This window comes from Lonchura striata, chromosome 2, assembly GCF_046129695.1.
Source record: "Lonchura striata isolate bLonStr1 chromosome 2, bLonStr1.mat, whole genome shotgun sequence".
Lineage (NCBI taxonomy): Eukaryota > Metazoa > Chordata > Aves > Passeriformes > Estrildidae > Lonchura > Lonchura striata.
In genome coordinates, this window is record NC_134604.1 from 66,304,344 (window position 1) to 66,329,387 (window position 25,044).

Below are 25,044 nucleotides of genomic sequence, written 5' to 3' on the forward strand. Positions count from 1 at the left end.
GCTTCCATTCTATCAGATACAGGGGCAGTTAATGAAATAAGAGGCAGATGTGCAAAGCTCATTTAGTGAGACTGTAATTGATCAGCTATTCTCATGCTCAAGTGCTAGAAGATCAGAAAGATTAATGAGATACTTATCACCTGCAGGCTTCTTCCACTGTTTGGAAGCTGACAAAGAAAATCCAAATGGAAGACTGAACTCTACAATTAAGCCAATGCAGGTAGGACAGACACATCAAATATTTCATAATAGAATGTTGTCTGGTTTATTACGCATTCACCTCTCATTCTGTAAAACTAAAAAAAACCCACCAAAAACAAACAAACAAAAAAAAAACAAACCCAAAACCAACATGAAAAACACAAAAATAACCCCTGTCTGTCACACACTCACTAATCATCTTTCAAAATCAGACCTCAGGTGTACTAAGACATGACTAAGGCAAAAGAATTCTCTTGGAAACCTATCCTCATGCTACAGTCTTCTAAATTTGTACATGCTCTTACTTATGATTTTACATAAAAAAAACCCAAACAAACAAGTGTATCCAGAATAAGCACCATACAGAGTTATGAAAAGGAAACCAACTAAATTACATAAAAGTGATTATGCATCAGCACTAAAATCTTTTTATCTTCACCAGGTTTTCAAAAAGAAACCTTGACATAAAATATATACTTTGAAGAGAAATACATAATGAGTATTTTCTGGCTTAATTAATTAAATAAGAATGTTCTTAGAAGTTAGCATTCTTATGCTACCTGTGCAGCTTCAAACAATATGAAAAAAATTTGGAGTGTTCCTAAAATGTCACAAAGCTAGAATAAATGCTCATGATTATCATCCAGATAACAACGATGATCTAGTTCTAATAATACAAAGCTGCAGACATGAAAAAACATGACTCTGTTTGAAGGAGTCATAATTGCTTAGACCAAGATTATCTATTTACAATAAGAATTTTTATGCACTATATATGCACTCTAACTTTTTAACAACGTGATAATGATATGGGTCTAAGTGGTCATCTGACCTCAAACTGATGTCCTTTCACTATTCCTCTGGACATTACTTGAGAATGTTTATATATCACATCTAATCAACTGCAAACTTGGATGTAGCATTCCAGCACTAGAAAGGAGAATAAAATTGATTTTGTGAAATTCAGAAACAGAAAAGGATACAGAACTGACATCTGGTTAGCACATCAGCAGACCCCTCAGTTATAACCAGCTCTTTAATTGCCTGCTGATGAAACAACCCATTGGTGACACCATTAACATTTCTCATAACCATTAGTATTAAAATAGATTGCTTTCCATGTCCAAAAGCAACAAATAATTATCTTAGAGACTGTAGCACTTTTCTCATATGAAAATACAGAGAGAAATAGGAAAGTCTCATTAAAGAAGGTCACAATGTCAACATGTTTGTCTCAGTCTACTGCAGAAATTAAGTGTGCAGCTCTCTACTTATAAATTAGCAGAACTGGGAGTGGTCCAGACAGAAAATGGAGAATCTTGTGCACTTTGATGGTCAGTAAGGAAATAGAAACAGAAATACTTTCTGTTCACCTTTAAGTACTCATATCATACATTCCTTGAAGTAAAACAGAAATGTGAAACATTCATAGCAGGACCACCATTTTGTTTTATAAATTTCTTACATATCAGCCCCCTAATCCTGCTTCAGGGACTCCTTTCACTCAAACCACAAGGTAAAGTCTGTGCCCTCCATTATATGCTCAATTTCCTCCATCCTAGCTGCCAAGGGCTCTATTGTGTTTTTTCCCACTTTCACTTCTTCCTGATTGAGCAGTTAGGGTTTGAAATAAATAACGATTTTTTTTCCTGATACGCAAAACACAATTAATCTTCAAAAATCTACTGTCAGAGTTGTTGTGCAGTCAATAGTGGTGAATGATAAGAACAGATCAGACCTAATGGAGGATAGATCTATTTCTGCCTTTTAGAAAAAACTGTAAGAATGCAATCTCTGGTTGCATTATGAAGATTCCACATCATCAAAATCTGCAGGAGCAAGTTTAGGAAGAACCCCAATCCCTGTCCTATTTAACTTTTCCTTCACAGACCAGAAAAAAAAGAAAATTTTATTACTCTTTCTAGATTTGTACCCTTCTGTCTTCTAGGAGTCCAAACTGTGTGAACTTTTTTTTTTTTTTAGCATAGAACACGAACAAAAAAAATTTCCCACAGTGCAATCTATATCCTGACATAAAAAAAATAAAGGAGGGGTAGAAAAGTTCTCTCCCATTTTTCAGAGAGTACAAAAGACAAACTGGTTGAGATCTCTTCATAAAACTAAAAATAGAATTTGTAGTATTAGAATCTGAATAAATATCAATTTTCCAATTGATTTTCTAAATTCCAAAAAATGTATTTTTTCTTCCTCTTTACCATTTTGCAGGGTGTGACAGAATTTTCAGCGTGTGCAAAATTTTATTAGTTTTAACATAACGAGGAAGAAAAGATAACAAGCTTGGAAAAATAATGTCTTCTCAAATTGAAGAGAGCACACAAATCTATTTTCAGTTCTCTTCCCCTTCCTTAACTCCAATGAGAAAAAGGATTTGCCACTCAAACTAAAACTGTTGCCTGCATTCTTCAGCAGCAGATAAGTTCTTATACCATCTGTATCAAATGCCATTAAGGAAGCTAATGTAATTACTAAAATACAAGTGGATATTTCCTGCATACAGCAAGGTTAAAAAGGTCACTGTTGAACTGAATGAAGTGCGCATTTTTTACATTTGCTGTTCTTTAGTTGTTTTCTTCATGGTCTATTCTCAGTCCATTAAATATAGCCATCAAAATTCAGCAAGTTGATGGCAACAATGACCACATATATGGATGCAAAAACTGGGACCATCAAGTGCATGACCTTAGCTAATCTGGAATAAATGATGTATGCCTGGCAATTATCTTGAATTGCTCTGGTTTACTTGACTTCTTTCTCAGTGTTCTTCTGTTGGCCCAAAGATATGCTAATTATGTCTTTTTGCTAGGACTTATTAATGTCTAAAAAAAGATTAATTTAAACTATACTGTTTTAGTCATGCCTGTGGCATTAATGAAGTCATGGGTTCAAAACTTCCAAATCACCATGCTGAACTAGTCAGTGTGAATTTACGTTTTGAAGAAATATAATGGAGGCTGATAAAATCAATTTAAAAAAAAAAAATCCTCATGAAATAAGATCATGGTTTTGAACTTCTTTTTATTATTATTAATACAATGTGTGTATGAGTCTAACTGAATACCACCACAATTTCATCTGGTATTTATCAAGGTTTGCCTGCATTTTCTTTCAATGATTTTACTTTGTGTCAACTTAAACCCTTATTGGAACTGGAATCAATTGTAATACTAGCAAAAACAAAACCTAAATGTTTTTATAGCTCATGTTCAACTTAGAAAAAAAGATGCAATTAACAAACCTTTACAGCCTTTAGAAATCTTTCCCTCAATTATAGCTTCTGCTTATCTGAAAAATTTCAGGTATGGCTAGGTGAAATGTTTGAGAAAGTTGAATCCATTTAACTCAGTTCACAGAGAAAAATTGTTCCTTATTACTCCTCTACAGCACATAATCAAAATTATAGGAGCTTTTTATAGTACAAGATACTTATGAAAAAATACACACATGCTATTAAATCCATTATTCTAGCAACATGTGAAAAGTGTGTTAATTGTGCCTAGAAATGAGAAAAAAAGACCTAAAACTAGACAAAAAGAAAAATCAGAAAACATTGTAATTCTTCTTTGTAACTTTTTTTGGTAAGGTAACCTTTTTCTATTTTCTAGTTATATGGTGTTACATGTCCCTTAAACAAAATTGTATTGTTTCAAATTATTTCAAATTGTTCATAATCATTATGGGTAATTCATCCTGCGATATCTCTTCCCATAAGCCTCAGTTATTTCTGTACCATGAGACAGAGTAGGAATTTTCTACCGGCAATTGCCCCTCACAAATTGGATTTTCATTTTTGATAGACTATTCCCTTATACTTTGTTCAGCATTTGTTAGGAATGGCGCAACAAAGTTTCAAGCACATTTCTCCCTGGGCACAAAAACTAAAGCACTTTTTAGCTGTGAAACTAACTAGGACAAAAATTATGGTGATGTTTTGGTTGGATATGTGAGTTTTCCTTAAAATTTACTTGTTCGTTCTAACTCTCTTTGTTCTGCCAGCAAATTCTGGCACATGATTTCTTGAAATATATTTCTAAATCTAATTTATAATCAAAGAAATAACTCTAGGACTCCTTTTTTGACTAATAAAGTTATCTGGATAATTTAAATCTATATTATTCCCTCTCTTCCATAGGCTGTCACTCAGAGAAAATTAGATTCAAATTAATGTTTTTCATGAATTATCAAGCTGCTGGGGAGTTCCCTAAAGATCTGAAAGGAGAGAATATGGAGAGAAAATAGAAGACTGGTGAAAAATTTGAAAGTAAATGCTAAGCATGCAAAACTCAAACTGAAACAACAGATGTTCTTATTCCAAACCAAGCAATTATTGGGGGGGCTGGGGGGAAGATATGTATTAAACAGAATGCAACGTTTTGCAAGATTACACCCAAAATTGGTTTTAGAACCATACATATGTCACATATTTTGTAGGCATTTAAATTACACTAATGGTCTTTATGAAAAGCAAAAGCTGGGAAATATTCAGAACTTGAAGAAAGTCTGCAGATGGAAATCACAGCCATGTTGCAAATAATTATAACTTTGCTTTTACTAGATGAAAGAAAACACTATTCCAAAGAAAGTAGCTCACTAAAATAACAAAGTCAGAGTTATGGATTTAACAAAACCTTCAGCAGCCTTGACTGATATTACCACCAACTCTAGGGACCATGAAGGATGGCTGCTTTACTACTCCAGACCATTCTTTGTATGGGCAAACCTCCTTTATAGAACAGGAAAGTGACACAGAAAAATACAGTGAATGTGAATTTGACTCCATGTTTTTTAGTTGATCAAAACAGTTACAATTCTTAAAGGATTTTTTTGTTATGGCGAAAGAGACTGCACAATACACTCAATAGTCTTTTGATCTGGTACCCGGAAATCTAGGAAAGGTATCATTCAGGTTATCAAATGGAATACCTTTAAAATTATATCATAAATCTTTAGAATGGACATCTTAGGAGAAAAAACTCAAATAAACAGTAATAGGTCAACAAAATCCCCCAGGTTTTAATCTGTCCAGACTCAGCTCAAATGGATCAGCCCTTTTAGCCAGATTTGTAAAAAAACCAGACCTTAATATTGGGACAATATTTAAAAGAGTAAGAATGGTATGTAATAGTTCCTTTAATCATTTTATTAAAGTGAGAAAACCTAAACTTCTTCACTACTGCAGTTGCTAAAAGGGAATCTAAATATGGACTGGAAAACATCCAGATGGAATCACAGAATGGCAAAAACCCTTGAGAGTCTACCCACAGAGAGGGATTTATTACAACACATAGATGATTTAGTTTTTAAAATTACAGACTTTCATCTAGTAATCCCATGAGCTGCAATGATATTGACAAAACTGATCCTAGTGCCACACTACTCTGAAGAGTCCAGCCTTTTGCTAACCTGCGGATTTTCTGAAAATTTTCCTTTAGTGTAATGAGATGCACAGATTCTCATTCATCAAATGAAAAGGAGATCACAACCTATAAAATAAAATCTACTACCACTGTTCATTTTAATATACCATGGAAGGTTTTCAACACTGATTCAGTTTTTCATTTAATGCCTGTAGTAATTTTGTATTTGTCCAGTGCTCCATTGGGATTTAATCAATATATATATTTGTGTATTACTGTCATTCTCTTAAAAAGCATTTCTTCAGATAGAACTCTTTCCAAATATCTCCCAAATATTTCCAGATATTGTGGCATAGTGAGATAATGTGCTTATCCAAATTCTATAACAGAACAGATCTAAAATTTACATCAGTCTGTCATGCATCAATTGAGAATTTTTTCTAATCAGCATTAACAACACAAAACAATAACACAAATATTCATTTTATATAAAAGAATTCAACACAAATATTAATTATAAGAAAATAATTCCCTGTTAAATTGTAAGAAAACAATTCCCTGTTAAGTGAAGTAGATTTTTTTAATGGTATGACACACATTTACTAGAATTTATGTGTAAATTTAATCTATTTCCTCATCTTCTAAAGTCTTCTAGACTACAGGTAGAAAGACCCAAGTCACACTGCACTGCAGTTGATCAAACAAAATATCTCCAATCTTGAAAAGGTCCGTAAAATGGAATGATTGGTTTTCTGTCATAATGTACTTCATTTTCTAGTAGACTTCCATAAGTTATAAACATTTTTTTTCAGCAGAAGCCTGAAAACACCTACAATTACACATTCTAGAAAATCCCAAACTCTTATTTATCTAGAAAGAATCTCAATGAAAATTCCAGAATTTTCCTCCAAAACCAAACAGTTCACTGTGAGAATTCAAATGTAATCCTGAAAGTCTTCTGATTTCCCTCTTTAGACTAAGATATTATTCAAATAAGTGACTCATAATTGTCAATAAATTTCTACCTTAGCTGCTGCCAAGAATATTTAATTTCAGTGGAAGGAGTAAGAAAAACATTAATTGATAAAGAGATTTAAAAATTAATTTTAAATGTGAAAATTTAAAATATTTTTGAAGTTTTGTCATGTGGTATTTTCCTGTCAATCTTTTCCTGAAAAAGCTGCCAATTTTGTGATTAAGTTTGTAGAAAAATTACTAAATGAAAACAAGTCATACCAAAGAAATTGCCACATATTTAATACATGAAAAAAAGAGGTCGTCTTATTAAAATGAAGAAATATTTTAATATTTCTTTTACAAGAAAACATTTTAAAAGAGAAACTTTCCTTTCTTTTTTTCTCAATCTTTCACCTCCTCTCAAATGTAGGTTAGAGGAAATACATTTTACAAGTATTACCTCAGTAGTAAATTATTTTCAAACCTAAACAAGCAGAAATAAAGACACTAATTTCACTCACTAACACAAGTAAATGTTTATATTTTATACTTTCACTACAGAAATGGTGCTTTCTGCTCATCTCAAGAACCTTTTCCAAGTCTTTCTAAGGTTGTCAAAAAGGATGTCCTGGAAAAGATACATCATAGTGATCACCCCAAATAACAGCCTCTAGAATACAGGATTTCCCTGTAAAGGCATTACTCAATGCTATATTTTCCTTAGGTATGAAGTTTTATTTTTACTCCTGAAGTTTATCAACCTTTTCTTATCTTCAGTCTATAACTTATTCCTATTTGATGCCCTTTTATGAACTTATTCATTTTTGTTTCTCTCCTCTTATGGCAAACATAGGAGTTACTTTCTGTTTTCTTCTTTCTATTATTTTCCTCTAGTTCCTTATTACATTCTGAAATATGTACCTGGTGAATGACAAAAAAGGATGGTGAGAAAAGGTTAAGCTGCCCAGCAATAAAACCATTTAATCCTACTGATCCTCCTTATTTCCTTATATTCTCTTTAGCAACATTGGGGCCACACTAAGTGAACCAGCACAGCTACAAACAGGGAGTATAAGAAAACCTCAGAGCTTATGCAGCTGCCTAAATTTCTAAGGCCAAGATCATCCTCATTTTAAGTAGATGTGATCTCATGAGTAGCAAAACTAATTACTGTATAAATATAAATGTTTCCTGAGAATTTGATAACAATAAAAGAAAAAGAAAAATTTCCAAGCTGAACTTTGCTGACCTTAGTTGGCTGCCATCAGAGCTCACTTCCATCCTGAAGCCCTACTGACAAATGGTAATCATTCTGAAACAGTGTCTCTCAAAACACAAAAAAACCTTCCACAGTCATAGATCTCTTGAAATAACTTGTATTTCTTGTGTTGCAGTTTTCTTTATTTACTTGACAGTAACATTGTTATGGGCTCTCTCTAGACCTGCTTTGACATCACTTTGCCATCTTAATTTGACATACCACAACTGTCTCTGTTGTCTGACAAGTTCTTTCAGCATGAGGTTTTCTCATTGCAAGAAAATCTCCACAGACAAGAAGCATAAAAAGACTGAATCATAAAATTCCACACACCATCAGACAAAAAATATGATATAAGAGAATAGATGTTTAGCAGATCTGAGGATCTTTTTTTGAAGGAGGTAAAATTTAACATAAAGTTGCACTGATCACAGTAAAGATATAGTATCTTAGTAATAAGCCCAGGTATGTAGGGAGTCTGTTAATACCTAGGTAAATCAAGCTAGAGGGTTCATTAATGTTTATACTATAATTAACATTTGTTTTCTCATCAACAAAGGATCTATAAACAGGTATTTTTTAAAATTCAAGTGTAGTAGTTTTTCAAGTAATTGAGTCTATAATTTTTGTGCAAGATTCTTTTTTTTTAAGCCTTGAAGGCATGGAAACAAGTAAATCCATATCTAACAGGATGAGCTGAAGAAGTGCCTTTAAATCATCAGGACCAGTAAGGAAACTTGGTAAATTTGGTCACTAATTAAAATGTTTCAGCATGGGTCATAAGAACAGGTGATACATAGACAGAAAGCTAAAGAATATATATGGAAAAACTGTGACCAGTCCTAAATGAGATTAATTTTGTAAAGAACCTGGTCACAGAACTCAGATTACATGGAAAAGAATGTACTATGTCTCACGAGAAATACATCTCTCAGGGTAATATCTGATACAGAGATGTTATTTGCACCCTATAGATTATCAGAATTAGGTAGTTCTCTGGAAAACACTGTCAGTGTAATAAAGTAGATTGATTCCATTTTTAAGCCTTCAGAGGACAAGGGCTGGGGCAAATACCAGCCTAACTGTTTCAAGTCCAAAATCAGGCAGAGTCCCCTGCTGTGTTCTGAATGATGAATTAAGTGGAATAAGAACCAAAGAACCTCTGCCTGTGGAGAGCTTCAGTCACAGCATGAACATCCTGTAGATACTGAATACCATTTTGGCATACCACCTCGTTTTTCTTTGGACCTGGACAGTAGAGGAGAAAAATAATAAGTGGGGGAAGAGGTGGCTTTTCTAAAAAAAAATATTGTACAACTTAGTCCAGTGTTACCATTCAGCACTGCTGTATAGTTGATATGATGAGTCCACCTACAGGCTGTCTTACAGCAGTGCCTGCACAAGTTAAGAACTTTCTCCAGAATCTTTTAAAAGTTGTTTCCTTGAAATAACTTTAAATAGATCTCTTGATAACTTTTTTTTTTTTTTTTCTGGTAGTAGGTTGGTAGGAAAACTCACTAGAAAAAATATTTCCAAGTAAAGCTGAAAGTTAAAGCAAGAAGAAAGACAGAAACTGGATTACAAAAAAGATGAACTATCAAGGAGGGTAACAGGGAGATGGACATATGGAGAGTATTTTTCTAGAATTTGAAGGCAAAAAGACCAGTCCTTTCTAGGCCTTTTGACTTGCAACTGGAATACATGCTACTAGCCTGAAAAATAAGTTTATTATAAAATGGCTAATACTGCTGAAGTAAATGGAACCCAGGAATCACAAACAACTAATTCCTTTTCTTACTCTTTAAATATTTTCCAATATTTTGTGCATTTCTTCATGTGCTTTAAAAACCGGTAATTGGTACTCTTCAGTTCCTAATAATAAAAGTGTTATAATAGCACTTTCAACAGTAATTTAGTAACTTAAAGCATCTAGTGATCTCTATATTTTCAAGGACAACTTTCAGAGCTTCTTTCCATTAAACCTGACTACTTTATACTGTTACCAGCTTTTGATTTCCTGAAGGCACATACTGATTAATTTTTTACATCTGCAGTCTCCTAACTAAACTTTACAATTAGTCTCACAATTTCAGTCATTTTTTCCTCCATTTTCAAGGCAACAAAAGAATCCAAATATCTGTCTAATGGGAATGCATTACATTGTGGATTGTAGACATCTTGATTGTTAATCAATATAATAATGATAATATAATCAACGACATAAAATCTGAGTGCCAACAACAGTTTCTACCCTTAAGTTACACTGGGACCACACAAGTCAGAGACAGAGGAGAGGGCATGAGCAGTTAACCTCTGTTCCACAGTCTAATACATCTTAGTAAGTGTCCAACTCATTAGACAGGGATAGAGTGGCTCATATGTGTAATTAATTATTGGCAGGTTTACTTTCAAAAAGGTGCCAGATGCTATGCATTTCCTAGTTGCTATCTGGATCTCTGATCTATAATGTTTCCTGCCATGTTAAACATCTGCTCAGAACATACTTCTGCACACAGGAACTTCAGTAAATCAAGAGTTAAATAAAAATTGAATGAATGTGTATCCTCTTTCTGGTGTTTGCAATGATATCCCTTTAAAGGTGTCATAAAGGGATATTATGTGAAGGAAAAATGTTCTGTAACTTGTTGGGGTCATTATAGTTTGAAGATTTCAATGTGGATAAAAACCAGAGACTTCTTTTGTGGCACCTGCACTTCAGCTGTCTGAATTGGCATCTGTCTTGTCACTAGTAACCTACTCTAAAGAAACTTCCTAAGTTGCAAAGCTTTGAACCTTGGCTCTCTGGAGTGGGTGCAAATAAATAGGCAGATTTGAATATACATTTAGCTCTACAGCATTTCTTTGTTCCTACCATACAGTTTTCTGGAAAACTGTGTTGTCTTCTGTCTTCATGTGTGCCTGATTTATTGATGTTTTTCAGTAAAACCCACGATCAGTCCCAAAGTGTGTGCAGAAACATAAGCACAGTGTGGAGCATTTCAGTCAGATACTAGGAGCTAATCATACCAGCCCTAGACAAAGAATTTCTTAGAACAAATTTCTGACATGCCTATAAATAGCACATTAGTTTGAAATTCATGAACTTTCTCTTCTTCCTGCTTATGAATGGATTTAAATGTGTGCAGGCAGGTTTTCAATCAGCAGCAGTATTTTAAATTCTATCTATTGGAGGATTTCATGCCCTGGTTCAAAATGACATATGGTTTTCTTCATGGTAAAAACCTAATCTTGCAAATTGCTCGCAGAAATTCTTAAAGTTAAAAAGGAAAACACAAACTTTAACTTACTGAAGAAAAGCATTATCTGTAAATCACTATTATTCCAACCTCATTATCTAAAGAGGGGTTAATTTCAGACAGTAGTGCAATTTTTCTGGGATCTTTCTGCAAGTCTTTATAGTGAAAACAAAAGGTAATCTATTAATAGGAGTCCTAGTACCACAAATTTAGGAAAACTGTCTTACAGAGGACTGGGTCTAATTGCACTGTGCCAAACATGCAGCATCACCTCTTCCTAGACAGAGAAGAAGGTACACTTAGTCACTTTGGGCACAAGGAAAGGAAGGACTGGCATGTGGCACAGCGAAGTACATTATGAACTTAGCTTTGAAAATCAATTCAGACTTCCTGACCCAGTACAGCCAAATAATCCATGGATTCCTCTTCCTCACTGAACAGAGTGATCATGCCCAGTGAGACATCTACTGCAAATGACACTGGCCTGACCCCTCCACAGGAAGTTTTAACAATCACCTTGATTGCCAGCAGGGATTCCCTGATGTCTAATAAGGCTGAGTTCCTACTGCTCCCATAGTTCTGCTTTATCAATTGTTTTCCCGCTCCTTATGCTTTAATGACCACAGTATTGCAGATATATTGTATATAATTATACTGTATATTACAATTAATCAGGTGTGATTATTTCAAGTTACTATTCAGTTTTCCGTTCTTTTACTAAAACTGATGGCATACCTCAAAGTATAGTGCAGAGAAAATATTGAAGTTGAGTAAGAAACACACCCTAAAACAAGATAGGGTATATTTTTTTGTAAACTGATGTTTATATTTGGGAATACTGTGTAAAAATAACATCTTTTAAGCAACCTCTATTAAACTGGCTGAAACCATTGAAAAGTTATCAAGAGACTAAAAGACTGATCCTCCTCACCCAGTACAATAACAAGTTTAATATTATATAAAAAAAAATCAGATTAAAGCACATATATAGCTATGCAGTCATATAATTGCAAGAGATCTCTGAAATCTGAGACTAAACTAGAGCTGGCATGAGTTTATGTGAGGCTTCCCTGAAAAGACAAATTCATTATGCAAAGAAAATGTCTCATACTAAAATGAGCTTCAAGATAATGATGAAAGAACTTATCTAAAAATTGGAAATCAATTTATATATACACATGATCACACATATAAGAAAGGCTTATTTCATAAAGTGGCATAAGCATTGACAATTTTTAATGCCTCAAGGGAAAATGATAAATTCTTGACTGCATCTACAGTTAGGATGCAGTCAGCGGCAGAACAAGGAAAAAGCCCACTGATTTTTTTACTGATTGTTGCAGGCTAGCTGACATTGGAGTACACCTGTCTATCACCATGTGAACAAATGCAGTCATAATGATGTTAAAGAAAATTAAGCTAAATGCAGACTATCATTCCTTCCACAATGTAGCACAGAGAAAATGGTGATTCACATGCTCAAAAGTCACAAAGAAGTTCCAAAAGCATCCAGCAAATACATGACATTTTTCCTCTTGAGAAGCTGGATTGAAGATTACATTTAGAAAAGATTTTTGAAATAGTCATAATGACTATGAGTAACATCAATTGCAATAATTGAAGGTAAGCCTTATTAAAGTTTTCCGATCATATTTACCCTCATTAGGCATTCTCTTGATGGAAACTCTAAGACCTTCTATAGTATTTATCTTCTTTTTATGTCTTTTTGATACATTGAAAAAATCAAGCTCCTTACATTGTAGCTCATATCTCTGCAGTGTGTGCATCATTCTTGAAGTGCTGACTATGGAACAAGATAGTGAGAGTTTAAACAAATTTATGCACAGAAATGAAATCACTCATTTGCTCTTCCAAGGCACTGGACAAGTTTTTGCTGTCTCAGCAATGAGCCAAGGGAGCCAAACATCCCAATTATTTTGGCAATCCCTCCATTCTTTGCATGTTTTTTTCCCTCATCTGCTAGCATCCTAGGATGGATCTAAGTCTCTGTTCTTTGCTCCTAGAAGTTGGACTCAGCATCTGGCTATGTTGAAATCTGGCTTTTTCTTGAGTTTTGTTTAGTCCAGAAATTGATTCAACATATCTCTCCAATACCAATGCCTTTGTTTCTCATTTTTTATATCTTCACCTAAGCATTTATTTTTGCCAGGAACAATTCAACACTATAAAAAAGGCTGTTAATAAAAATAGCAAAATGAGATGAAATATTGGATTATAGAAATTTCAGCACCATTAATAGCTTAAAGTTTTATTTAATTGTTGTTAATTTGAGTTAATACAAATTTTAAAATAATAAAATTATTTATTCCTTTCCCCTCTTACTTGCTAATATTAATTATGTTATTTTGTTCAAAATGTTGCCTACATGCTGTCCTACAGACTGGTAGGGCAATTATCATATTTTTAGTTAGTTGGAAGGTAGCATGCCTGGACACACAAACTAAAATGTTTTGGATGTGGCAGAATGAGATAGAAGAATGAGAGAATAATATGTACAGGGAAATAGGAAGTTCTGCAAGAACATGCATTTTCCTAAGTTACAGCATCTGTGTTCCTGAACACAGTAATACAAAGGTTCTGAGAAGTTTCTAAGAGAAACACAAGGGGCTTGTTAAGCTCCAAGTAAATTTTCCCCAGAAAGTATAAGGGATTTCCGGATTATTATAGTATCTAAAGGAAAATGGTTGTCCTGCTTTTCCTAATACAAAATTCAGTATTCTTCAAGAAAATCAGAAACTAATTGTGCCAGTGTTGGTAGATGCCACAGTGATGTCGCACCTGAGGTCTTGGGAAGCTTTGAGTAGTGTCATTTAGCACCCAAGTTCTATCTGTAGTTTTCAAAGGAATGTTTTAGGCAATTTTTCAATTGTTTCAAGAAGCCTCCTGTCAAACACGATACAAAGCTAGTCCATCACCACCTCTACTGAATATTTTCATAGGGCCATGTGGTGAGTTCATGAGCAGAAACAGATCCTGCTCCTATCAGCACAAAAACATTCTCTCTATCATCTGACTTTAATTGTGCCTGTATCAGAAACATATCAAATGTACAGCAAGGAATTCATCAGAGATCCTTTGGAGAAGGGCTACCTGGCTGACCTTCTACCCAGCTAATGATACAGCAAAGTAAAAGCATCGGTGGAGTTTCTTTGGTACCTCACTCGAGAGAAGGGAAAACATTCTATGTGACTGTGTTTCAATCGTGAACCTATTCTAACAGTTCCAGACACTCCAAGAATAGCTGTAGTGGAAATACTTTTAGCCATCTGTGCTTGACAAAAAGAGGATATTTCTTTCGGCTACAGATCAGATTACACTTGCCTGTAACATTTTCACCTAAAAGCTAGAATGTTGTCATGCACTTTACATGGAGGGAATTTGCAGACCATATGGAAACTAGTTAGCGAAAACATATCTGTGCAAGTGTTAAATGGAACTCCACAATGAGCTCTGCTAAGCTCAAATATGTGGCCTACACATATTGCATGTTTGTTTCCAATTAGATTCTGTATGGATGATTTTAACCTTTGCAACTTCTGTTCTCTGAGGCATTGGAAGAACCTCAGTTGACAAACCACAGCAGTGTTGGGCTGGTACTTTTATACTCTGAAGCTATTTGTATTCAAATGCAAAAAGGTAAATTTTAACCCATCACTGACAATATTTTGTACTTATAAATATTCTGAGAGGTTGATGAAACATTTGAAATTCGGTGGAGTATAAGATACCTTTGAAGAAAGAATTGATTTTAGAAAAAGAAACAAGTAACTATTTCAGTAATTAGTAGGTAATTTAAGTAGAGTAAATATATGTGGCATTTTACCAATAAATATATTCTGCAATGTCAGATTCCTACCTGACAGGGTTCCTCTGTTACCAGTCACATTCGGGAATTTACCATGACAAGAAAAATTAGTAATCTCAAGTGTTAGTAGCTGAAGTTTTTGGTCTAGATTGACAAGATCATTGCAGCTTGTTCATTTCAACTCCAATCAAAAGTTCAGAAAGCACTAAAACATTAAGTATAATTTACTCAAACAATAGATCAGCCAGTCTCCCATGGGACAGAATGATGATAACGTGTGATGCAAAAGGATATGACTTCAAGATTTTTCACCAAAGGTTTGAGGCAGCTGAACTACTACAATAGTAGTACAATACCACTACTACTACTATAGCTAAGTTGCATTCATATTTCCAAAAATATATTGACAACAGCTATCATAAAGCATTAGATATTCTGGAAAATTTGCATGATTAACCAGTTTTAGAAGTTTTAAAATTAATTTTGTTTTCTGCTTCCTTTTATTTTGTGCTCTTCAGTATGCAGTCTTCAGTTTGTACACAAAACTGTGTACATTCTTACCAAATCTGAAAATGATTTAGCATTTCTTACACACACACATGAACAAGAGCACTAGAAAGAACCTCAGGAAAAAGAACATGGCATCAAGGATGTCTGACAGTATTCTGATTTTACCAAATGTGATAGGGGAGAAACTTCATACCATAAAGAGGTTTTAAAAAAAAGCAAAGAGGGAAAGGTATTATTATGTTAAACTTGAAAGTACATGCTTCATAGAACATAACAGATATTTTTATGGTGATCAATTTGAAACACAGACAAGTTCCTTAAGACTTAATTAAAGTTTATTTGCTACTTCTTTTCTTATAACTAAAACCTTAACATATAAAGTAACAAATTAAACAATTGCATATAAAAGTGTCATGTTAATTACTACTTGCCAGTAAAAAAAAAGTCTGATTTCAATTATCAAACCCTGCAGGAATTCTATGCACTCTCATATCCTGAATAACACCACTAAATCCCTCTTTATTTTAGTCATTACCCGGACAGCACTTTCAAATACCTCAAGACTACCACTGGCTTTCAGTAAGGAATGACAGGAAACTTAAAGTAAATCAGGTATCAGAAGAAGAGAGAATTTGGAGTTCTCTGTCAAAGGCATCTCAATGAGGCAAGAATTCAATTTAGTTGAGAAAAAGGGTCTCAGAGGCAACAAAGAAAGAAAAGATCAGAATTTCACAATGACTAGAAAAACAACTCTGAATCTTCTTTTAAGAAGAAAAAAAAACCCAAGTATTTTAGAGGTGGAAAAGAAAAATTCAAGTCTTGCAGTGTAAAAATCTACGGTGTGCTTGAATTTTTTTTTTACTTTCCTGATTTCTATTTCAATATCTTGGGAAGAAAGGACTGGTTTTTAGAAATCAGGAATGAGAGAGTGATTGATGGAGAGGACATTGCTAGTTTTGGTTTGTGAATAATGTTTTCTTATTCTGAATTGGGTGGCTAAGTCATAGATAGGAGGCAAAATAAGGGCAAATTATGGAATGATACTCCATGCAGTTATCAGAAATATGCTATGAGCCAAAAACAATTCAACAAAATGTGTTTCTTTATGGATAAGCAAAAGATTAAATATGGCTGTATAGTTGCGAGATTCCTGTGACCTCTGGCATTTCAGTCTTTGTCATATCCTGGAAACTGTTCATGCTATTGATCTGACAAAAAGACAAAATCAGAATGACATCAGTGAAGAATTTTTTTAACCAGTAAAAGAACTTAGGGCAACCAAGACAATTTTAGTCATTTTTTATAAAACCTATAGTGCAATTAATCAATTGCCAAATGGAAAAGGATAATACTACTACAAATTTTGCAACCAGCTTCACTGAAATAAGAGAGATAAGAATGTAGTCCATAAATTATCTTACAGTCATCTCAATGTGAATCTCAGACCATTAATTTACATGTCATTAAGTGAGAAGTGCAACCTAATCACAAGCTATAAAACTAACAATAAAAAAATACCTGAAGCTTCTGACTATTCTAAGCTACTACTATACCATTCCTTGGTATTATTAAACAATAAAAAGACAAAATAAAAAAAGGTTCTAGAAAATTTCAGTTACAAGATGAAAATATTTCTAATTATAAGAGCAAACACTCTGAGATGTAATCATGGAATTACCATAGGAAAAACTGCACACTAATATTTAGGTAAAACACATGTATAATAGAAAGGGGTTTGGAATTTGAACACAAAGCTGTATTTTTGCTGTGTAGATTTTTACATTATAAGCCTTATCAGAATGAGACTTTTTCCTTTCAATGAACAGCAATACTATGTGTCAGAACAATCCTGAAAGGAAAAAATTTACTTGGCTGAATATAGTGCTCTGAATACATGACCTATGCATGCTCATGCAAATTCCCCTTTCACTGTTTTAGCTGCATTAGTACTGATTCATTACTTTCTTCATGAGCTTGCTATATTTGCATGCTCTGCATAACTTCTGCATTACTTCCTGCCTCATTTATGAAGTAAATTTTCTATGAAGTAATAAAGATAGCACATAAACCCCATAAAAATCCTTGAAAGTGGTCAAGGATACTTTTATTTAAAATTTATCAGTTCTTATTCCCCTTCTAGGTGCAGCTCTTTATGTGCCTGTGTGAATCCAATTGACCTGCCTGAGGAAAAAACAGCCCTACCAAATACCAGGCATCAATAATGTTGGAGCATGGTCTTCTTTTGCTTTCCTCTCTGGGAGTAGTTTATACTTTTTAATTGTATTTTCACTACTTTCTCAAAGTCAGGCTGAAGCACTGAATTATTCTGAAGAGAGGAAGGCGAACTATAGAGAATATTTTGTGAACAGGATGTATCATTACACAGCATCTTCAGAATAAAAGGGTACCAAAACTATCACTTTTATCTTCTTTAAATGACATTAAATGCAAAGAAGTGAAATCACAATGTACTAACAACTAATTGATTTATCAAAAATAGATCTATGAAGTCAAGTGAAAATAAAAAAATTGTTCATATCAGATGAATAATAGCTAAAATAATATAATCTCATAACAGAACAGTACCTTCAATCAACAGCTCTTGTCCATGGCTACCCAATAATGTTCGAGATAGGAAAGGGGCAAAATCAACAAAAATTTCTCGCAGAAGAGGTGCCACCTTTTCTAAAGCTCTTTCAAGCTTTGCAGTGATACTGTGAAAAAAACAACATAATGATTTTAAGAACACATCACAATAGAAGCTAAATTATGTCAAATCACACCTGTTTTTAAAAGTTTCTCTAAGCTTCTTTAGAAAAGAGGATGTTCATAATTTGATCAAACTTTACAGTTTTTAAATGGCTTTAAGTAAATGGAAATGTCATGTAGAGTCAGCAGTGTGTCAGCCTCATAAATTCCATAGTATTTGTAGAGTACTACAGAACAAGTAAAATTGTTATTATCCTTTTCAAATACAAGTCTGCTTTTGTCCTGTCCAGTTTAATGCAGGCCTTTTGTTTGCTCAGGAGGGCTTGAGTGTCTCCTTTCACTTCCTAGTACTCCATTAACAAACCTCTTACTTTCCAATAAGTACTATCATTATTGAGTAAAGAAAATAAACCAGCCAACTGAAACAATACTTTAATGAAGTTTTAGTGTCTGGCATAATTTGAACAAGTAGACCCTTCAGATTTTTCAGTGAAGTACTGCTTTAATATACACATCCTTGGTACCCAAAAACTATATAACTGTAGCACATATATAACTACAGTAATGCACATTAAATGAATTATTTTTTTAGAGTAATTTGGGAAGAGAAATTATAATTAGTATTAAAAGATAGAACTTGTGCACCTCATGTTTTCAGCTGAATCCTCTGGCATTGGAGCAACAGTTTGGACAGCTGGCAGATTTTTGCTGGTAGCACCATTTACAAAGCTGGATGACGAAGAGGAAGAAGAAGATCCTGAGTCTACTGCACCTGCCCCCAAAAAACACAAATCTTAATTGAGTCTTAAGAAACAAAACTTTTAAAATAGTCTTTGTATTATTCACCTACTTCTAAGTATGGAAATAATGTTATTTATTCTAAAATAGTGAAAATCTTTCTATATGCTTATAAAAAAATTAATACCTTAACTTTGCTGGTATAAAAATAATAAGCTTGAAATCTATTGAAAATCAGGCAAAATAAATTCTTACCTCAATTCCATTATTTCCAAATTATATTCCAAAGTTGAAAATTTTACATCATAATGTAAAGCAAGATCTTTTCAAAATAAAGGTGTAGTTAATATGAGCTTGAGTGGAGAATAACATTTTAAATATTTCTTAAAATATATTTCTTTATGCACATTTAGCTGCCCAGTTGCAACTACAGGCAGAAACTAAAATAGAAATTAAAACATAACAGGGAAGATAGAAAATGTACATCACTTCAGGAAGTAATGGGGGAAATTGATGTCTGAGGAGTATTTAGACTCTAATTACAATTTTCGTTTCCTTTCTTGAGTCAAGGAGAATCATAAGATCATAAAAGTAAGGAGGGCAGTGGGGGTATCATTTCAATGGTTTGTGAACAGCTGCCCAGAAAAAAAGATGCACACAGAGCATACATTTATACTTTAAGTGATCTGGGTCAGAGCTAAGGGCTAAACTTAGACTCTAAATGCCAATCTATCATGTTTGCTGAAACAGAGCTGTGAGCTCAGCCTCTCTGAAGCAAACCAGCAAAGGCTCAGAGAGGCCATGAACAGTAAGAGTGCTGTGATAAATGCTGCCCCTGTTCCACACAGTCCTTCTGCAACACACCACTGCAAGGGAGGTAGCTACAGTCTTGGACCTGGAGTTCAAAGCCTGAGGGACTGCAATGCTACCAGAGAAAAGGCTGGCAGGTGACAAGATTTATCCTAGTTAGCAATGAAGAGTGAAGAATCCCAGTTTAGAGACAAGGACATCATTCTGGCCATTTTCAAAAATTATAATTGTTAACTCCTTGTTTCTGGTCAGTTTTAGCAGTAGATACATCAATGTCCTTTGCATTACACAGGTATATATTATTTTTCAGTTTTCTGCAGAGATCTACATAACATTTATAGTTTCTTAACTGCTTAAGTAGTCAGCCAGAAGTGAAGTAGAGGTTAAATGCTGGTAAGTGTGAAAAATACTCTGGCAGCAGGAACGATTTTTTTTAATTTGTCTTTAGCTATTTTTTACTGGTAAAAGAAAATAAAGATTGGAATTTTGACTAGATAATTTAAGAACATTTAAATTAAAAACACTATCAAAATGCAAGCAGGATTTACTGGGCTTGCTGACACTAAAGTAGCTGGTGAGGTTCAGGATTTAGATTAGGAACTGGTTTAGGCAGTTTTTTAAAATAAGATGGATTGTGGTTTACACTGTGTGATCTGACTTGGATTAAATGCAAATTTGAAAGGTACTCAGACACACTGAGAAACACAAAAATATCAGGTAGGCTATCTCTCCCAACCTAGGAATCACAGCAACTTAACTGAGAAGAGGATATTTTAAGAAAGATTAAGCCTTCATGTATATATAGTTCTCTGTGTGTGCATTTTTGTATTTATTTACGTCTTTTATTCATATATTCATATTTTTATTGTTTATTCCCTTTTCCTTCCAAAATGAAATTTTCTTCATTATGTGTGTTTAAAAATGCAGTTGCTAAGTTGTTCAACCAGCTAAGTTTCCAGAAGATCTAACAGACCTTCCAGAAGATCTAACAGAATATCTACAACTATTGGATTAGCATAGAAGAATCAGGATATGAATTACAGAAACCCAGTCTAAGAAACTATAAAGCCAGCTTCTTACATAAAACGATGAAGGAAGAAAACTTATTTATCCAAAGATGTATTCACAGCACTAAAGGACTTCAGTAACATTCATCTCATTTAGTCATGACATGACATTCACTGTGACAGCAATGGCAGATGGAATGTAAACACTGACTATAACCCATGAATAACTGAAGAAAAACAACTTTCACCTATGTCCAGCACAGAATACACCTTATAGATTGCACTATCCATCACATAGATATAACTATTTCTATATGTATATTTCTAGAGTATCTGTAAAAGCAACTGTAAATAGGTTTGGGGGGACATCTAGTGTTTCTAAGAAATTGCATTCAATTTCTTTTCTAGCAAATTTTTAAAAAGTGCTGTTCAATTAAATTCTATACACTACTTTAAAATAATTAATAACACAGATATTTCATAGATTTAAATAATATAAACCAGAAAGTTTTTAGATAGTCTATATGTCTCAAAAACTGACATACATGAGTCATTTTTTTTACTATCATAGGTGTGGCTTAATGAAAAATGGCAAAATTAGTATTTTAATCTAGTATTTATTTAAATATTTTCAATGGGATATTAATTTTAACTGTCATTAATATGTTTAGCATTTCTAAAATGTTAATATAAAACTTAAATCTTTAAAAATTAAAATCTTCATATAATGCTTTACTACAGAATTCAGTATGTATGTAGTTCTAATAAAACTTTACACTTGCTGAAATTCCATTAAATCAGTACTTTTCATTTAATCAAGCTAATCCATAGATTAGGATCAAAAACAATTTCATAAACAAAAAAAAGAAGCAGCAAGATCTGTCAAAAAAAGGAGCCTTTAAGCCACAGTGAATGTACCATGCCTTCTGCAATACTGCCCTTTACTAAGAACAGTATTGGGGAAATGACTGATTTTAAAATGCAATTACTTACAAACAAAGGCTATTACATTCCAGCCAAAATAGTTCAGATATTTAATCAGTAAGAAGACTGAAAAGCTCTCTACTATTCAGTATCATTTGGAAAACAAGGTTTCCAGTGTAAGATATTTTTTGCATGACATAAAAAATACCTAAAAGGAAATCAATTCAAGATTAACAGAACTGTCTACACAAATGGACTGTTGAGAGAAGAAATAACATTATTCAGAGTATTCATTTCTCCCATCTGCCTCAGGAAAGTTAGAATTTAAGCTCTTTTTGTTTTTTATCTTTAGAAAAATCAAAGTTCTATTACCAGGTATTACAGGTAATCTGGAAAAGGAAAGAAAAAAAATTGAGCTCATATTACTCCATTAAGCAGAAGGATGCCAAAAGCATCCCCTTCTGTTTGCTGCAACCCCAGAGAGATTTTCACATTCTCAGCCCTTGACTGAAGTTGTGATATCCTTGAAGAGAGCTCTTCTCTCAAGTGCTTTTGCTTTTATTAGAAAGAAAAGAGACTATAGCCAGATAGTTCAAAGGACTTTAGTAAGTTAAATATCCATTGCTCTCAGTAAGGATTCTTTGCTCAATGGAAACCAACCTCCACTGACAACAGGCTCCTTCATGATAGAGAATCCCATTACTAGTATTAAAAATAATTGTAAAAGAAGGTCTCGTCCTCCTTCTATAGGTCACAAGAAATAACTACTGATAAGGCATGAATTCAGTTAAATTAAGTAGTTTCTTACTAAAAAATCTTCCTAAAAGAGCATAATTTTCACTGACAAATAGAAATTGTGCACAATATTCACCCTCTACAATCTACAATATGTTTATTAAATAGCTACTTGCCTCTACTTTCTTTGATAAATGAGAAGGGATTAATTGGTATGTAACACAAACATCCTCTACTGCAGAGTACTAGAAAAGTTAGCTCATTTCAATTCTAAACAACAGTTATAAACAATTTTGAGACTATTTATGAACTTATTTAAAGTTGGGTAAGTCCATTGTGCACTATCAAAGATTGCAACTACAGACCAAGAAAAAACACTGTCTCTAATAAAGGCCAAGGTTTAACCTTTCCAGGTCTTATTTTGAAACGACAACAACAGAAACAAAAAGATGATTATAAAACAAAACACCACAAAGGGTAACAAAGACAAAATGAGGGTCACAAGAATATTTAAGGACAATACCTGTTGTATTAATCATACTTTTTGGTGTAGCTCCTGTTGCAGCAAATATATTAGGTGTACTACCCGGTGGCAGCCCGCTCCCAGCTGTGGCAGCTCCAACAGTGGTAACAGCCAGACTGCCTGGAGGGGGTTTCTTCACTGGTACAACCACACTCCTGTGGAAAAAGAAACAACACATTACTAAACTTGCACAAGGGAGCCAGGAAAAGTTTTTGATTGTGAGGGGTTTAGGCTGTTGTATGATGCAGTTGCTGAGAAATACATAATATTGTAAATTTTCTTAACCTTATGGAAATAGGGTAAAACTCTGTTAATAGGCCCTAAAACCATACTTATCCTTATTCTGCAGCTTCATGTCACTCTCAAGAACCTAATTTGTGTTCCAACACCCATGAAATGGAAAGACTCTACCATCTCAATATGTTGAGAACTCTGCTATCAACAGTATAACACTGCAGTGTGTTCTAGATTTGCAAAGATAATGTCAGCTGTCAGAAGTTACGCCAGCAGACTAGAAGTCTATATACATGTGGTCATAAAGACTGTCAATTTGTTGATCCTAATTAAGTTACCTAAGATAACAAATTTTTGCCTTTCAGCTACACATTTGAATACAGTAGGTTATTCCTCAGTACCATGAACACATCAGTCTTTCACAGAGATGACTAAGAAACAATTTTAAATTCAGCTTTCTTTCATCCTAATCTAAATCAACAGCACACAATGAACATTGAACATCAAAACTGCAACACAATAAGTACTTGCTTTCACAGTATTGATATTGTTGAGGTTTAAAAAGCAGTCTTGAGAATTTGGAGCTTTTAAGAAAATAACAGGGATTTCATACAGAAAATCCAACGTAACATCAAATATAAGCAGGCAACATTGAACTCAAACAAACACTTTTTAACCTAATTTGAAATTACGCTTAAGGGTTTTTTAAGAGTGAAGACCAAAAGACTTGCTCATTGGAGATGATATTTTTTCAACACTAAGAAGCCCTTATAGTGGAAGAATTATATTTACATTTTTCTTTTTAATATTTCCATTTATCTATAAAACCCCCTTCTCCTTAAATGTATGTTTCAGTGGCAAACCTGAGTGAAAAACAAAGGTGAAACAAATAATATTTGTATAATATTGAGCAATATATTTTAATCATTGTGTACAGTTTCTGTTTAAGCAGATACACACTTTAAAATTAGTCATTGTGAAAAAAAAAAGAACAATTAAAGGCAATTATTTAGGGTGATGAGGCCACATTTTCCTCAACAACTTCCTTTAGTAACTGTTTTGTTACACTTTTTTGTAAATATGATGGCATATAATGAATCATAGGGTGTGGAACAATGTTTTATGGTAATGTACTTTGTTCCTATATGTCTAAATCCTCCATCTCCCTGGATTTTAAAGACCAGGGGTGACAGTGTATAAAACAATCCATAAGCATTTTTTCCCTCGCTCTCATTAGAGGGCTGGCAGTTGAAGTCTCTGCATTCTAAGCAACAGCTTACCCCTGCCCTGAAGCACTTACTGTTAGAGAGGTAAGTCTAAGCATGTCCCTGGGTTTTTGTCTCAGTCCATTTACATTAGGAAGAGATGAGTTTGAACAGGGCAAGAGCTATTGATTAAGATAAGTGACCCTAAAATAATTGCTTTTGTCTGTAGTTAATAATCCTACAATCACTGCTCATATTAACTGTTTACATAGCAGCATCTACATCTGAAAAAAGCTGGGTCTACAGGGGTTATTAATCTGCTCCATAACACCGTGAAATTTCCTAAAGCTACCCCCAATCTACATACAAAGATCTCTATTTCAATTAATATCTCAATCAAATATTTGAATTTGGGTTATAATATTGAATAAGTACCCAAAAGCAAAGTCCTTGTAGTGTCATAAAAACACAAGAAGAAATGAAAGCTTGTTTCTTAGGTGGGAGTGTTTCCCAAATATATTAATTTAAAAAGGAAACTGTCGTCATAACCTTTTACGTTTGCAGAAAATTGGAATAGAAAGGGTGAATAAAGAATGAGTAGGAGTATTTTTATGCTGGAACACAAGAAGGAAAGACACAGGAGGAAAAGGCACCTTAGACTGGCCTATTATAATGGCACATGAATTATCAGGTCACCAAGACCACAGGCAAACATGTAGCTTCACAAGATCACCTTGCAGACAAAAACCACAAAGAGTGATGACTCAAAGAGCTT

The 25,044-nt window shown here is 33.7% G+C and overlaps 1 protein-coding gene across 5 annotated transcripts in view; it reads right to left on the reverse strand.

Moving 5' to 3' along the window:
* The window catches only part of NBEA (neurobeachin), a 451,486-nt gene that overhangs the window by 245,630 nt on the left and 180,812 nt on the right, over positions 1 to 25,044 (reverse strand). For 4 of the 5 annotated variants that reach the window (XM_021541930.3, XM_021541925.3, XM_021541923.3 and 1 more), the window contains 3 exons: positions 22,831 to 22,985; positions 18,739 to 18,865; positions 17,971 to 18,098 (listed from right to left, as the gene is read on the reverse strand). In XM_021541930.3, coding sequence (XP_021397605.2) covers positions 17,971 to 18,098; positions 18,739 to 18,865; positions 22,831 to 22,985 — 410 coding nt within the window. The remainder of the gene's footprint in view (positions 1 to 17,970; positions 18,099 to 18,738; positions 18,866 to 22,830; positions 22,986 to 25,044) is intronic. The other variant, XM_021541926.2, reaches the window with a different exon arrangement.